This window comes from Lissotriton vulgaris, chromosome 8 (genome assembly GCF_964263255.1).
Source record: "Lissotriton vulgaris chromosome 8, aLisVul1.2, whole genome shotgun sequence".
NCBI lineage: Eukaryota > Metazoa > Chordata > Amphibia > Caudata > Salamandridae > Lissotriton > Lissotriton vulgaris.
Window position 1 is genome coordinate 423,993,316 of NC_141696.1, and position 17,227 is coordinate 424,010,542.

The 17,227-nt window shown below is 48.4% G+C and overlaps 1 protein-coding gene across 5 annotated transcripts in view; it reads right to left on the reverse strand.

The window, feature by feature from the left end:
* HERC2 (HECT and RLD domain containing E3 ubiquitin protein ligase 2) overlaps positions 1-17,227 on the reverse strand; it is a 1,676,463-nt gene that overhangs the window by 1,000,041 nt on the left and 659,195 nt on the right. For all 5 annotated transcript variants that reach the window (XM_086934186.1, XM_086934185.1, XM_086934187.1 and 2 more), the window contains exons 43-44: positions 14,788-14,926; positions 14,410-14,553 (exon numbers count right to left, since the gene is read on the reverse strand). In XM_086934186.1, the coding sequence (XP_086790312.1) occupies positions 14,410-14,553; positions 14,788-14,926 (283 nt within the window). The remainder of the gene's footprint in view (positions 1-14,409; positions 14,554-14,787; positions 14,927-17,227) is intronic.

Sequence of the window (17,227 nt, forward strand, 5' to 3'; positions counted from 1 at the left end):
AGGAGGTCGGCCGTAGTCTGGAGGTGGCTGACGACTGTCTGGGGCGAGCCCGCCTTCAACAACCAGTCGTCGAGGTAGGGGAAGACTGATACCCCCTGCCTGCGCAGATGGGCTGCGACCACCGCCATCACCTTCGTGAACACCCGTGGGGCGCTGGTAAGGCCGAAGGGGAGCACGGTAAACTGAAAATGCTCTTGGCCTACCGTGAACCTCAGGTAACGCCGGTGGGCCGGCAGGACGGGGATGTGGAAATAGGCGTCCTGCAAGTCCAACGCTACCATCCAGTCTCCTGGGTCCAGGGCAGCCAGGACCTGAGCCAAAGTGAGCATCTTGAACTTCTCCGTCCGGAGGAAGCCGTTGACGTTCCGTAGGTCCAAGATAGGGCGCAGGCCCCCTTTGCCCTTCTTGGGTACCAGAAAGTAGTGGGAATAACAGCCACGTCCTACTTCTGGCCCAGGAACGCGCTCGATGGCCCTCTTGGCCAAGAGGGCCGAAACCTCCTCTTGCAGAAGTTGCAAGTGATCCCCCGACACACGGTGGTATTGAGGTGGCATGGATGGAGGGGAAGACTCGAAGGGGAGGGAGAAACCCCTTCGGACAATTTGCAGCACCCACCTGTCCGAAGTGACTGTATGCCAGTGGGAGAGGTGATGGCGAACCCTGCCTCCCACAGGCGTCACATGGGCCTGAAAGCTCGGACTAGGAAGGTTTTGAGGCGGGGGCTGCTGAGGGAGGTGTGGACTGGCCTCGCCGCTGGCCCCGACCACCGCCACGGCGGTTCCCACGGCCGCCACCGCGTTGCTGAACATTCTGCGGCGCGTGGCTGACGGTCCGTGGTGGGGCGCCCCTTCCGTGGCCACGAAAGGAGCGAAAGGCACCCGATTGCTGGCGTGGGGCCGCAAGGCCCAAGGACTTGGCCGTGGCCCTGGAGTCCTTAAAACGTTCCAGCGCATGGTCTGCCTTGTCGCCGAATAGGCGACGGCCATCAAACGGCATGTCCAGGAGAGTGGCCTGGACATCGGCCGAGAAATTGGCGGACCTCAACCAGGCGTGGCGTCGAACCGCCACCGTCGTTGCCATCGCCCTGCCCAGTGAGTCCGTGGTATCCAGCCCACACCGGATGGAAAAGCGTGCCGCATCTCGGCCGTCCGCAAGGGTTTGGCTGAGTTTAGCCCTGACCTCCTCAGAGCATTGTGGCAGCACCTCCGCAACCATGTCCCACAGAGTGTGGGTGTAGCGGCCCAAGAGACAGTTGGTGTTCACTGACCGGAGCCCTAGGCTCACAGACGAGAAGACCTTCTTCCCGAACTGCTCATATCTCTTGGATTCCCGATCGGGCGGGGCCGTCGGGAATGCGGTCTGGGAAGTGGAGGCCTGGATGACCAGGCTCTCGGGGGTGGGGTGGGTGGACAAAAAGCAAGGGTCGCCCGGTGCCGGGCGGTAGCGTCTGGCCACGTTCCTATCCACAGGGGGACCTGTGGCGGGCTTGGACCAAGTGCCCAGCAGAACGTCACACAAGGCCTCATTGAACGGCAGAAGGGGCTCCGCGGAGCCGGACTGCTGTTTGAGCACCTCAGTGAGGAGATTAGTCCTCACGGCCGCGACGGGGAGCTCAAGGTGTAGGGCCTTAGCTGCCTTCGTCAACACTACACTGTAAGCAGAACCCGCCTCCGAAGCCACAGTCGGGGGCGATGTAAATCCAGTGTCTGGCGATGTGTCAATACCACTGGCCTCCCCAAGCTCATATGTCCAGTCCTGATGAGACTGGCAATCACGTGCCAGAGGGTCCTCGGACCCCTCCCACTGCTCCTCGTCACCCGGCTCCTGGAGACCAGGATCAACAGCTAGGGCCTCCTCGTGGAGATAGAATTCTCCGAAGGTCGTCGGAATCGGCGCCCAGCGGCGCCCCTCCGACGCCTGAGGCGGACCGCAGGAAGCATTGGGGTCGGCAACCACTACGGCTGCCGGGGACGACACCTGAAGGGACGTCGCCGGTGAGGTCGTAAGGTCGACCGGCGAGGTCCCGGATCCGGAGCCGGATCCAGCGAGGTCGCGCGGCGCCGGGACCGAAGTCGCCAGCGGCGCCGGGGCCGAAGCACCCGACGTCGTCGGGGCCGAAGCGCCCGACCCGGAAGGACCTCCAGACGGAGCCGATCGGCCCGAAGGCGCCACGGGAACCGACTGAGGAGGGAGGGCCCTCATGGCCATGAGGTACCTCTCGACCTCCTCCTGCGACGCGCCGTGCCCAGGGACCCGAAGGTGTGGGGCAGGCGGCGACGCTTGCGACTCCCGCGGAGCCGCGTGGGCGGTGTCGCCCGAATCCCCGGTCGCATCGTGCGAGCGACGGGGCGGGTCGGAGGACCGATGGTGTCGCTCCGACCTCTCATGCCTCTTACCTGAGGACTTGGAACCAGACGATCGGTGACCACTCCCGGAACGTCGATGACTCCGACCTCGCGACCTGTCCCTCGACCTCCCGTGGGACCGGGACCGGGACCTGGAGCGGCGCGGGGCCGACTGCCTCAGCTCGAGACGCTTGCGGGACCGCTCCCGCCTAGCCTTCGACGTCAGGGCCCGGCAGTCGTCACAGGTTCGATCGTCGTGGTCGAGGCCTAAGCACTTCAGGCACCGGCGATGGGGGTCCGTGACCGACATGAGTCGGCCGCACTTCGAGCAAGGCTTGAACCCGGGCATCCCTGGCACCGATAGTCGAGAATCGACTAAGCAGAGGATCAAAAAGATCAAAAAGATTTCAGTCAAAAAGTGACTGGGGGTAGAGCTCCTTCCGGATCTGCGCTAGCTGGCGCGGAAAAAAGAAGAACTGACGTCAGCGCGCATGGGCGCCGTCTATATACTCCGATGACGTCATCCCGGCGCTCACGACGCCGACGACGGACGCGGAGCCGCAGACGACGCCTACCAGCGCGCAGGGGTATTGCTACGCAAAAATTTCCGGATCCAGTCTGACGCCTGGGGATATTCTAAGGTAAGGAATCTATCACTAACGTGTCTCTTTCAGATGAACACATCCACGTCTGGAGTGCCCCACCTGGCGAAGACGTCTCCGAGTACTTCGTCGTTTATGACCCATTTGTGGTTTTCCTGAATCATTCTGCTCAGTGCGTCTGCCTGAACATTCTGCACACCTGGCAGATGGGTAGACGTTATCGTCAGTCCACAGGCTAGCAGCCAGTGCCAGATCGTCTGTGCCTCCTGCGACAGTGTGCGCGATCTCGAACCCCCCTGCTTGTTGAGGTAATACATCGTGGTTGTTTGGCCGTCTGTACAAGCAGAGAGTTGGTCTGAAAAGACGGATGAAAGGCCTTCAGTGACAAGTGAACAGCTCTGAGTTCCAGGAAATTGATCTGATACGTGGACTCCGTCGGGGCCACTGTCCTTGTATCTGTAACTCTCCAGAATGCGCTCCCCAGCCCTGGAGAGAAGCATCTGTCACGATGGTCGGAGTGAGAATGTCCTTGTGGAAGGGAACCCCTTTGAGGAGGTTCTCCGCTTAACACCACCGTTTCAGAGACTGTAGAGCATGCAGAGACAGTCGTATCTTGTCGTCCCAAGATCCTTTCCTCTGATCCCACTGATCCTCCAAGCACTCCTGCAGAGGTCTCATGTGCAGCCGTGCGTGAGTAGTGAGGAAGATACAAGAGGCCATCGACCCCAGTAGAGAAGTCACCGTCCTCACTGTTGTAGATGGAACAGTCATAAGAGCCTGAGCCTTCCGAAGGAGTGATAACCGTCTTTCCTCCGAAGGAGACACGCTTGCTGACAGCGTATTGATGGAGACTCCCAAGTACTGTCGGCACTGGACCGGAGTCGGGACAGACTTGGACATGTTGATGTGCAACCCCAGCTTGTTCAAGAGAAGGGACGTCTTCTGGAAGTGTGCTTGAGCTTCCGAGAAGGAGGATGCCTTGATCAACCAATCGTCCAGGTACGAGTAGACAAACACCTTGTACCGTCTCTGGAACGGGCGGCAGGGCTTCTTCAACCAGACAGCCGTCAGGGTTTCAGCCTCGGCCTTCATCCGGGCCATTTCATTGTCAGCGTGCTTAATTCAGACACTCTGTTCATCACCACCCCCTTTTTTGAATCGTTTTTGGCCACCACAAGTGTGGCAGGGTATACTCAGACATGAGTCCCTTGCTCACTGCACCACCAGGATTCAAGCAAGCCGGGCCGACGACGGCTGAAATACCAGAAACCGGTCCCCGGAAGCTTGTCTCCTTTCCAGTGAAGAATTGGCTTGGTAGTTTGGTCTGCCCTGTTCCCATGAGGCACTGGGTCAGACTAATTTGCATATAGCCAGGTTCTGAACTGGGGTGATGAAGTGAGCCAAATAACGGTGATGGATCAAGCCCTGATCTCTTGACTGGGTAAGAGTGGTCTGCTTAATTCAGACACTCTGTTCATCACCAGCCCCTTTTTTGAATTGCTTTCCAAAGAGGGTCTCGCCCGAAAAGGGTAAGTTGGCCACCCTCTGTTGGGCCTCAGGTTTCAATGACGTAAGCCGCAGCCAGGAATGACGTCTCTGGTTGACTCCATGGCATTACCCGTGGGCTGCCAGGAGCGATGAATCCGCAGCTGCGCTGATCAGTTGATTAGAGACCAGCAGCCCTTTGTTCAGGATCTCCATGAAATCCTCCCTCTTCTCCTTGGGAAGGAGGTCACAGAGCCCGATCGTACTGTCCCAACAACGCCGAGGCAGTCGCAGCCTTCATGGAGGTGGCGGCCGTCCCGCAGATCTTCCTGCCTGCTGAATCCATCCAGCGGCTCTCCTTGTCTGGAGGCACCGTAGATGACTGGGTGGTGACATGTTGTTTCCGCGCCGCCGTCACTATCACCGAATCCGGTGCTGGATCCACCCTGAGAAATGCTGGGTCCGAGTCAGGAGCCCTGTACTTCTTTTGTAGCCTGGAGGGGGCTGATTTCGTAGTCGCCGGAGTGAGGAATAACTCCATGGCGGACTCCACCAATCCTGGCACTAGCGGCAACAAAGGTCGAGACAATTGCTTCTTATGAAGGGTCTCAAAAATGACGGAGGTCGTCTGTGTGGGAACAGTAAGCGTGATGCCCAGCTTGCTCGCCCCTCTCAGCAGCACATCCTGGAAGGAGATAATGTCATCCACAGGAGACACCCTCGTCCGAGGGGATTCCGACAGGGTAGGCGAGTAGTCCCTGGCGCTGGACGAATCCGTACGAGACCTAGACCTGCCCCTCCTGTGGCGCTGCTAGACCTAGTAGACGAACGACGGTGACTCCTGGATCTCACTCTCCGTCCAGAGCGGGATCTAGACCTCCTCGGCCTTGGTCGTTCCGCAGGCCTGACTGGGAGCCTCGGAGGAAGAGGCCCTGTAGGCGGAGTCGGAAAGTGTGGCAATGAGGCGGACCTCGGTGGAGCAGGCGGCCGCCCTTGAGGTGGCGGAGGCGGATTCGGTGACAGCCCATGAGGCGGCGGAGGAGGAGGAGGATGATGAGGAGGAGGAGGATGATGAGGAGGAGGTGGCGGAGGAGGTGGCGGTGGAGGTGGCGTCGGAATCATAGGGGGGCGGATCCTTTGGCAACTGAGGCGGTGGTGAAGGCGACCTCGGTTTAGGGGGCGAGTATGCCACAGAGTACACAGAGCCCGGAGACTTCTCCACTCTCCTCTTCTTCCTCGCCTGACCTGACTGGGGGCCCCCTGTCGGTGAACGACGTTGCCGCCATGCCCCCGAGGATCTGGAGGAGCTTCTGGCGTCAGAACGTCTCCTGGAGGACGATGCCTTCCTCTTAGGCTCAGAGCACCTCTTCGGCGTCGAACGCCTTCTCGACGCCGACGATCGGCGTCTCGACGTTAATGATCTATGTCTCGACGTGGAGTTCTTCTTGACGTCGAAGATCACCGTGACTTTGAAGCTCTACATGTCGACGTTGATGATCTTCTCGACGTCGATGATCTTCTCGACATAAACGATCTCTTCTTCGACGGCGAACGACGAATCGACGTTGACTGGCGGTGTCGCCTCGACGTTGAGCGCCGGCGCCGTCGTGACCTCTCTCGACGTCGATAACTCGACGATGACAATGAATCTGTACTCGACGTCGACGAAGGTCTCGACGTCAGTCCCCTCAGCGTCGAACGTCGATGCGGCTTCGACCCAGAGCCCTGGGGAGACGGGGAACAGACCGTGGTCATTCCTCTCGACGCCAACGTCGAGGCTATCAACGTCGATGGAGACCGGTGGCATTTTCTGGCCTTCTTCTCACTGGGGAGCCCCCAGAGGCCTCAGCACGGGTAGATGAAGCATCTCCAGCATGCCCAGACCCAACTTGACCTTGCTGTCTTCTTTGCTCCAGTCCTTGGAGCCTGATCTTCTGTCTTTTCTTCAGGGTCCTGGAGGAGAAAGTCTGGCAGATCTCACACTCCTCAGGAACATGTGCAGAAGGGAGACACAGGAGACACACCTCATGTGGATCGGACTTGGCCTTCTTCCTAGAGCACTCAGGGCATTTATCAAATAAGGCAGGCATGTTTGATAAATGAGGGCTCAGAATTACCAGAAAAACACCAGTAATTAAAGAAGGCACAAAAATAAGTCGAGTGAACACACTCTTAACACTTTAAAAGTGCAAGAAAATTGAAATAAACCCTAAAAAGGGAGAGCTCAATGCCCCAGGGTCCTGCTAGCAGGAGCCGGAAAAAAGAACTGAAAGTGGAGGGGACCTGCTGTGCATTCTAGGATACTGAAAGTTTTCTTAAAGGCACAGTATCCCTTTTTGAGCCACATAATGGCAGTCTAAGGGGCTTGTCTGTCCACCTCTTCCTCTCTATCATTCCAGAGGCTTTCTTGGTAAAAGGGGAAGTTTCTCTATGAAGGAAACTTGGCAGGCTGTGCTGAATAAGGTATTGGTGGAATATCTAGTTGAAGTACTGGACAGTGTAGCCTAGCAGGTATAGGCTGCATTATTTGTCTTTAAATTCTCTCTTAAGTGTCTATGCAGGACTGCACAAAAAGACAGCTTAAGAGATTATTTTTGATTGCTCCGGGGTCCTCACACATGAGCGGGACTATTCACTAGATTATGACTATACACAGAGATCCCCTACTACAGAAGTATAATTATAAGCTAAATGGAAAACAATTTCTCATATTGAAAAAATACTCCTTTCTCTGTAATTGAACTTGATTCTTACAGGTCCAACTACGTACACCGAAAAATAGAACAAGGAACGTAACCCCGCCTAATGATGTGATGGTCCTAACCATAGGATCCCAATATATATGGGGTGATTAGCCTAGGAGTTTAGCAATGCACATAACAAAAATTAGTCAATCCTAATATACTCAAGAACAAGTATTTAGCAAATATATATATTTTTTTATTTTTTTGTATACTCTTCGAATTGATGTAAAAAAGATCGTACAAAAATAGATAACATTAAATCCACAGTATATTTTTTAGGGCATCAAACAACATACATTGGTGCAAAAAAGGGATAAAAATAAGAGAAATTCATCCTATTTAGGGAACTCCCCAGTAACAATTCATACTTCAAACATACTCTCATACTCACAAATTTCCAAATTAATCGATCTAATATTCTATCATTCAACTTTCATTCTTCCATGCATTCCTATCGACCTGGCGTATGCAACACAGAGATGGTAGGTCTGTTGCATAAATCAGAATGTTATTCCAGACAGATGACATTTATTTTGAAAGTTTTATATAGCGCGAACAAGATCTTCGCAGATATCAGAGCGCTTTACAGAGGAGGGGAGCATGTATACGCAGATACATCAGTCATGTTAGCAGTACATCGAAGTGATATCATAAAACAATCAAGTAAATCAATTTCAAAGTCAACATAAGATACAAGGGTTCGAACAAGTAGTACAGATGAGTATCGAGTCTTTGTAGTTTTTCCCCAATAGTCGTTCAAGTGTATTTAGAGATGAGGATTGCTTTTACTTCTCTCTTGAAAAGTATGGTAGAGGTGATGAGCCTTGTTTCAGGGGGGAGCGAGTTCCAAATCCTGGGGGCCATTCCTGAGAAAGAGCGTTTATAGATTTTTTCCTTGCGGAATCTTTTAGGCTTTAGCAAAAGATTGTTTGTGCCTCTAGTGTTCCTGGAGCCTCCAGAAATCGTCAGCTTCTGAGCGAGGTATCTAGGTGAGCTCAGTTGTACAGCCTTGTGGGTCAAACAAGCGATTTTCAGGTGTATTCTGCTTCAAACGGCAGCCAGTTCAGTGATTTGAAGTCAGGGGAAATGTGTGAGTGTTTTTTTGATCCAGTGATAAGTCTCGCTGCGGCGTTTAGAGAGGCTCTTATGGGTGCCGTAGTAGCTAGGGGGAGACCGCAAAGGGCGGTGCTGCCGTATTCTATTCGAGGTATGACTAGTGATTGTACCGCAGTTTGGAAGTCTTTGGCTGGAAGGAAAGGTTTAAGTTTCCTGAGGGTGTTGATTTGGTAGTTTGCTCCCTTAGTTGCTTTGTTGATGTGTTCCTGCATGCTGAGATTGGTGTCGAGTGTTATGCCCAAAGATTTCGCTGAGTCCACGATGGTGGGTTGAACATTGAGTGCCGTTAGGTCTTTAAGCTACAATTGCGCGGTAGTGATCTTCGCGGGAGGTGCGATCAGGAGGAACTCTGTTTTAAGGGCATTGAGTTTGAGATGATTAGCGGCCAACCAAGATTGGGTGCTTCTGATCGTTGAGTTCAAGAGCGTGATGTCTTTGGGTGATTGTAGTTTGAGATAGAGTTGGGTGTCATCAGCATACATGTGGAAATGTACATTGGATTCTTGCAGCAAGGTGGTGAGAGGTTCCATAACTAGGTTGAACAAAGTTGGGGATAAGGAGGATCCTTGTGGTACGCCTAGCGATACAGGTCTTGGGGCGGACATCAAGTTGTTGCTCTTGAATTTCTGCGACCTGTTATGCAGAAAAGAAGTGAACCATTTGAGCACAGTTCCAGATAGGCCCATTCTTGTGTTTAATAGTTCGAGTAGGTTCTCATGTTTGACGGTGTCAAATGCGGAGGAGAGATCAAGGAGGATGAGGAGGCAGGTATCGTTATGATCTAGGATTTGGAGGGCGTCGTCGATTATGTGAATCATGGCAGTTTCCGTACTGTGATTGGCTCGGAAGCCTGATTGATGAGAGTTGAGGAGATCAAATTGATTAATATGTTTAGTCAATTGTATTTGTGCGCATTTTTCCAGCAGTTTGGCAATGTTGGTAATGGGACGGTAGTTGTTTAGGTCAGAGGGGTCGGCTGTAGGTTTCTTTAGCAAAGGTGTTACTTGTCCAACTTTGAGGGAGTCGGGAATGAACCCTTGTTGAAGTGAGCTGTTAATGATTTTGGTCCAGAGTGGAAGGAGCGACGGGGTAGGGACTTTTACAGCGTTAGCAGGAAGGGGGTCCGTGAGGTGATTGGATGGTTTCAGAGTGCTGAGCAGTTTGCCAATTTCTTCTTCCGTGTAGGTGACAAAGGTTGACCAGGTTGCATTGTTTTTTGGTTTAGTGGGTGTTATGCAGTGGGGTTTGGGATAGAGGCTTGCGTCCATGAGGAGATCATTCTTTATGTTGTCCGTTTTTTGGTTAAAGAAAGAGGCGAAGTCTTCGCAGGAAGGGGCTTTGCACATAGTGTTGAGAGGTTGGGGTTGTTCTTTGGTTTGTGATCGGATAAGCTCAAACAGCTTTCTCGGACGGTTTTTGGCTTGGTCGATCTGACGGCTGAAGAAGTCTGATTTTGATCGTTTTATTTTCCTGAAGTAGGCATTTCTCTTTTTCTTCAGGTTTTTTAGGTTCAGTGCAGAGGGAGCTGATCTCCAGGAGCGCTCTGCCAATCTCATGGCACGTCTATCGTCATTGAGACTCCCGTCATACCAGGGATTGGAGATTTTTGTGGTGCCTTTTTTTAGCTGCAAGGGCGCGACTTCATTAATTATTGCGGTCATATTGTTAAGATAGTGATCAGTCAAGGATTGGACGTCTTTAACGCCAGTAGGAGGAAGTAGTAAGTTGTAGCTGTTGGAGGGCAGAGAGTTTGAGTTTAGTTTTTTCATGTCTCTTTTCCAGACTTTGGGCCTGGCGGATTGAATAGGGTTAAATTTAACTTTTTCATTGATGAAGAACGTGATAATATGATGGTCCGACCAGTCACAGGGTTGGATAGATTCGAGTTGGATAGCGGCCTCTTTGGAGATGATAAGGTCGAGGATAGAGCCTTTCTTGTGTGTTGGACTGTTGCAAATTTGTGTAAGGTCAAGGGCGTTGAGGAAATTCTTCAGACCTTTTACCACCGCATCATTATGATCGTTCCAGTGGAGGTTGAAGTCCCCAAGGTATATTTGTGTGAGTTGCCGCCCGGAGTTGGTTGAGATCATGTCCATGATTTGTTGGGAGAAGGTGAGGTTGTCACCGGGTGGGTGGTAAACGCCGTGAAGAGTGCAGATCGGTTTGCCCTCACTGATAATATCTAGGCTGATGTATTCACAGGACGATGGGGAGGGCGGGGAAGGTGAAGATACTTTCAAGACAGAGAGGTTGCTCCTGTATATACATGCGATTCCGCCACCTTTTTTATTGCCAGACCTGTCAAGTCTAGTGATGAGGTAGTTGGGGGGGACCAGAATGACCATTATAGGTGTAGAAGATTCTGTTAGCCATGTTTCAGTCATGATGATTAAGTCCAGATCCAATTTTAGGATGAGATCGGCGATAGAGGCGGAGTGTCTAGCGGCTGATCTGCAGTTTAGGAGAGTGCATTTGAGACGGGGTGTGTCGAGGGTGGAAGGGTGCTCTAGGGCGAGGGGGACTTTACTCAGGTTACTATGGATAGCGACTCTGTTGTTCAGTGTGGGGGGTCTAAGGGGATTGGAGTGAATCGTAGGTATGGCAGTGAGTGTGTCGGGTGTGTTGCTAAGGGGAGCTGGGTCATAGGAGCGGAGGAGGGTGATTGTGTCTAGGTCCGAAAGAGGGTTGCAGAAGCGATGGGGGCGGTTTTCACGATTGTGAACAGGGATTGAGGTCCAGTGCGGTGGGAGTCGAGTGCGAGAGTTCGCCGCCCGGGTGGAGGACCAGTTGGGAGGGGAGGTGATGGTGGAGACGCGTGAGTGGTGTCTGGGGTGTGTGCTAATTGTTTGATGATGTGAATGTCTTGTTTGATCTGTTGGAGGGTGTTGGGTGGGGGGTGGCTGGAGTGTGATAGACAGAGTAGTTGTTGTTTGATGCTGTACAGGTCTTCTTTGAGTTGGAGGAGGGAGGCCGTAATGTGGTCCACTGTGGGACATGTGTTGGAGGTGGGGATGGGAGGGTCAGGCGTGGATGACATAGGGGAGAGGTTGGTGGTGTGGATGAGAGTATTGGTGGTGGGCGTAGAGTGCATGGTGGAGGATGGGCGTTTATTAGTGGTGAAGGGGGTGGAGGTTGGGTGATGGGGGGTAAGACTGGGGGGGATAGTGGGATTGTAGATGGTTCTATTTAGAGAGGGTCGAGTTGAGCTGATGGAGGTGGCGTGTTCTGTGTGATTAGTTAGTGGGAGGAAGTGGGGGCTGAGAATGGGTGGGGATAAAGGGTGGGGTTTGCCTTTGTGTGTGTGTGTCGGTCTGATGTTGATCTAGGATAGGCGGGATGCGGGTGGGAGCTGTGGTATCAGGAGTGAGAGGAACGGGATGAGGGCTGGTGTGTAGGTGGAAGGGGTGGGGTGGTTGTTGTAAGAGGGAGAGAGATCTATGTCTGTGCTTGAGGGATGTGGGGTAGCTACGGTAGGTGGGAGAATGACTAAGGTGCCGGGAGTAGAGGGGTGGTGCATGTCTTTTTGGGTGGGAGCTGTGGTATCAGGGGTGGGAAAGGGGATGAGGGCTGGTGTGTGGGGGGAAGGGGTGAGGTGGTTGGTGTAAGAGGGTAAGTAATCTATGTCTGTGCTCGACGGGAGTAAGGTAGATACGGTAGGTGGGTGAGTGACTGGGGTGTCGGGAGTAAAGGAGAGGTGCATGTTGTTTTGGGGTTGGGGTTGGGGTGGGTTAGTATGAATGTGGTTTGAGGCTGCGGTGTCAGGGGTGACGGATTAATACGGCTCTTAATTAATTATTATTATAAGATTATAATGGTCTTTAAATGGTTCTTCAATGGTAATTATTACCATTGAAGAACCATTTAAAGACCATTATAATCTTTGCCTGAACATAGGATCAAGTGTAGTTATTTCCACAATCTGTGCCTGAATATAGGATCGAGTGTAGTTAATTCCATAAAATGAAACGGACATTAAATTATGCTCCAAACTAAAAATGTTATTTCATTTTTGAAAAAATCAAACGTTCATATAAAGCATCATTTGATTTATAGGTCCTCTATCTCAGTTTCCGGTGCGAGCGGAAATAGAAACTACTAACCACTGCACATAGGACAAGCAGGTTTCGAACAGCCAATATGACTAGAATTTTACGATAGGTAAAGTCTTATTTAATAACTTGTCTTTTCTAGTTTTAACAATGGTTTCGAAAAGTAAAATGGAAACTGTCAAATACCATTAGAGTTTGACTTGAAAATACTGTGCACATTTCCTGATGTTTTTAAACCCCAATAATGATTAAAATGTCATCCATATATTATGCCAACTATCCTTCCGCTACGTTTGAGATTAAATGATTTCACCACTAGGGTGGGTCATTCAACTTCTTGACCCTCTACTAGGTTTAGTAATTGTAAAAAAGGTTTTATTACATGGTCAAATGTGCCCTAGAATGAATGTATGCAATATTGTGACATATGAGAGTTGTGATGATATGTACTCGATGGGTTGCTTAGACAAGGTTATCTTTGTGCCTTTCACAGATCTCACCTAACCGGGAGTCTGTCTTAGGGAGTGTCACTAGGTAGTCAGGCATTGCACAGTTACAAAAAGTCAACCATACAGTCATTATACTTAAAATGTATCATCATATGTAAAATGTATCAAATAGTGGAAAAAGTACATGTTTGAACTTATTATGACTGTATTCTTATAGAACTAAAAAAAACTAAGACATTGTTTTTTATTTCCAGATCTTTTTTTCTTCCCCTCCCAGTCAACAACCCCTAGCCCTGACAAAGGTGTGGCCCATCTGGCCTGTCACCGAAACGCGCGTCGGCTTGTGTTTCCAGAAATACGGCACACTGCTTTATATTCATTAAGAGCCGTATTAATGTCATCTGTCTGGAATAACATTCTGATTTATGCAACAGACCTACCATCTCTGTGTTGCATACGCCAGGTCGATAGGAATGCATGGAAGAATGAAAGTTGAATGATAGAATATTAGATAGATTAATTTGGAAATTTGTGAGTATGAGAGTATGATTGAAGTATGAATTGTTACTGGGGAGGTCCCTAAATAGGATGAATTTCTCTTATTTTTATCCCTTTTTTGCACCAATGTATGTTGTTTGATGCCCTAAAAAATATACTGTGGATTTAATATGTTATCTATTTTTGTACGATCTTTTTTTACATAAATTCGAAGAGTATACAAAAAAATAAAAATATATATATATATTTGCTAAATACTTGTTCTTGAATATATTTGGATTGACTAATTTTTGTTATGTGCATTGCTAAACTCCTAGGCTAATCACCCCATATATATTGGGATCCTATTGTTAGGACCATCACATCATTAGGCGGGGTTACGTTCCTTGTTCTATTTTTCAGTTTTCTCCCCCTCACGGCCTGCCTACATCCTTAAAAGCCCACCGGGGAACCCCCTTCTTTCATTAACCAACTACGTACACCCACAGTGTGATAAAAAGCAAGCAATAAAAAAGTATCTAGGCTGACAGAAGCAAATGGTGGAAGGACAGTTATGAACCAATGGCGGTGCTGCAGGGGGATTAAGACAATTATACAGTTGTATATGTGTGGGTGCTGCAAAGCCATAGATGGAGGCTACAGACAAGCTACCATCAAACTTTTGGGATTTAAAGCAAAATGCTCCTCACAAAAATTGCAATCACATTGCCATTATGGCAGGAAACAGAAAAGCAGTAAAAACCTGACCAATTACTTGTTATCATTGTCATTTTATACATACAATAGCATTTTTAAAGCAATTTTTTTTACTACAACCAAATTATATTTCCCAGTGAAAGCACTGATAATGGCAAACCCATCAGCTGCATGTGGTGAAAATCCAGCTGGTGAAATTATTTTTTTAACTGTTTATAATTTTCCCAAAATAAATCTGAACCTCTACAATCGTTAATAATACACCCACATTTTCTGTATAGCCCAAGTACCCAATACTTGCATTAAGAGTGAGAAGAAATATGCATTTAAATTAGCTGTGTACTCCTCCATTTTAAAATCTTAAATTTGATTGAACTCCGTTTTTCAAATCAATACATAACAAACATAAGTAACACCAGACAAACCTGTGGTGTTTGCCCCGGCCTCTGGAATGGCTGGCTGAGATAAGATCTCCCTCAATTTATCTTGGTGGGATAGAAGAGCACGACCAGCTTTCAAAATATAGAGTTTCAACTGTTGACACCTTAGGAGATCCAAGTCCACTTGGTCTGTAGACACATTGGGTAGATGAGATACAATAACACATCCATAAGTTCCGAAGAATACACAAGCTTGCAACCTATTCAACACTTAACACAACACACAAAGCATCTAACCAGGAAACAGCATAGAGATTGTTGTGATGCAAACATTCATGCAAGTAAATGTATCAAGTCGTTTAATAATCACCTCAAAATAACATCTGATAACTTTTCAGACAAAACATTTAAATCTCATTTTACCTGCGAGACCCTGATTGGAGAATTTCTTCATTTTGTGCTTTTCAAGTTTGCTTCCTGCTAAGTTTACCAGCTGAGACCAGACATCCAACATGGGCTCAGTGAAAGGCAAATTATTTACGTTAAATGACACCACCGGAAGCTGGAAAGAAATATAAATAACAAATTAAGTAACTGAGTTGCACAGCAAATATTGTACAGCATAAGCTTATGGTTTCTCTTTGTTTTAGCCTTTCATGTGGCAAACACAGTTACAACACACTATTTGTACCTTAAGATCAACTATTCCTAGCCATGTTCTTTTGATTAACATCATATACCTCTATGCATATATCACAGTTTGTATCTTCTGTATTCATTTATGAAATGTATCTCTATATAGAAATGTATCTCTATATAAAAATGTATTGTGATGTCTGATAAATGTATAGTGCTTATTATGGGAATCTCAATTGGATAAACAATGAATGTTTAAAACAACAGATCTTTAAAAATCATACTATTTAATAAAGTACCCTCTTTTTTACAATATGTTCTAATGTGTATGGTGAATCCATAGTTACAAGCATTTTTTGTTGTCAGTGTAATGTCCTTTTACAACCCATGTTCCTAAATATTCGTTTTTTCAAACACTCAACTGAAAATGACAAATGTTTTCTAGATTTAATGCTCACTCTTGCCTGCAAATTGATTATTAACAACTGGAAAAACTTCAACTTAATTTCTTTCCGGATGTGGCGAAAATGGCTCACCTTTCTTAGAGGAGCAGAGATATCCTCACTACAGCTCTCACTATGGTGCCCGCCACAGTGGCCTATGTGGGATTTGCTTGACTCTACTTTCTTTAACTTCGATCTCCCTTGAACCCAGAGACATTTACTACAGTCAAAGAACTTTAGCCCACATTATCTCGAATCACTGTAGGACTACACTTTCCAATAGGCACCCGTCTTGAGATTCAAGCACAACCTTGACATTCATCTCATTATCATCTCATTACCTAGCTTAATGGTCTGCTGACAGTTGTTTTCCCTTGTGCACTTATAACCGTGATATCTGTTACACCTCTTTAATATAGCACTCAATGTATAAATGATTTTAATACAATCGAAATACATTATTGTTATTAAACAAGGACACAATATGTAACCAAACCAACAGATGTCAGAATTTAATCGTGGTGTAGAAATATGCACAATATTAACCCCACCTTCTTTTCTGTACCCCTTATATATATACACATATAGAATGGTGCAAGCGATACGACACGCTTCCTAATGCTGAACTGCACTCTTTTGATCAATTTATTTCTGACGCTGTCTTCAAGTTTGTTATCTTTTGCAATAAAAAATGTTTAAAACTCCTCGCAAAACAAAAAAAATCACAAGGATGTTGGAAAAAGAGGAGGCAAATTTGGCGGGAAAACCTTTTGTGGAAACTAAGTTATGGAGCCATATGCGCGAACTACCCCAAATAACCCAAAAACGTTACGGGGTGAAGGGGGGGTGATTTGGGGTATGTGTCCCAGCAGTTAAGGGGTTAAAGAGAGAGTTAATCCCTCTAGAACTGTTACCTAGTACACCTCTTTGGTGTTGGATATAAATGACTAAAGATAAATGAAAATATGCAAGTTTATCCGGGATGCTAACACAAGCCGAACTGCTTTTCGGTGTATCTAAAATACCACTTTTAATGAGTTTTAATTTACCACATGCCATCATTGTAAACAGATTGACTTGGGGGCGGGGTGGGGCTTTATAGACACAGACTTGACATTTATCTGGCCCGTATAATATAGGATAGAGGCGACAGCAGGACAAATGATGGAGTGATCCATGACCTTATAAAACCGTCCCCAACTAAAGTACTGACACTACCACTACTTGCCAGTAAGAGCAACCTGAAGATACACCAACAGATCACAACCTGATTGTAGGGCACAATGCCCGGCTCCATCGCCTCCACCATCTTCACTCACTTCCTGCAACACAGCCTGCGTGCCGTTGATAGGTGGAGCATGATCCTTGCATCACCGGGGCGTGCGCATACTGTCACGGTGGGTGGGGTGAGGAGGGAGCTGGTTACAATTTCTGTAGGGTTGATTCGCGTGTTTCGTGGTATTTTCTTCCTGCTCCTTTGCCAGATATGAATTTCTTTTCAGGCAGAGATTAAACGGAAGGTAAGGAACTTGTTACAGTACAGAAGAAAAATTAAGTGCTTATACGGAAGAAGGGGCATTGCTATATAAATACGAGGTAGCTTGTTCCAGTATGTTTCGGTCCACACTCACAATCTGAGTGAGGTCAAAGACTTGGGAATCTAAAGGGTTCGGAAGTGTTAAACAAGCAATGGTCGCGCTGCCGTGAAAATGACACGGCAGCGCGAAAGTCAGATGGCAGCTGTGCAGCAAGCTGGTGGCCGCCAAAAGTAGGACTTTTAAAAG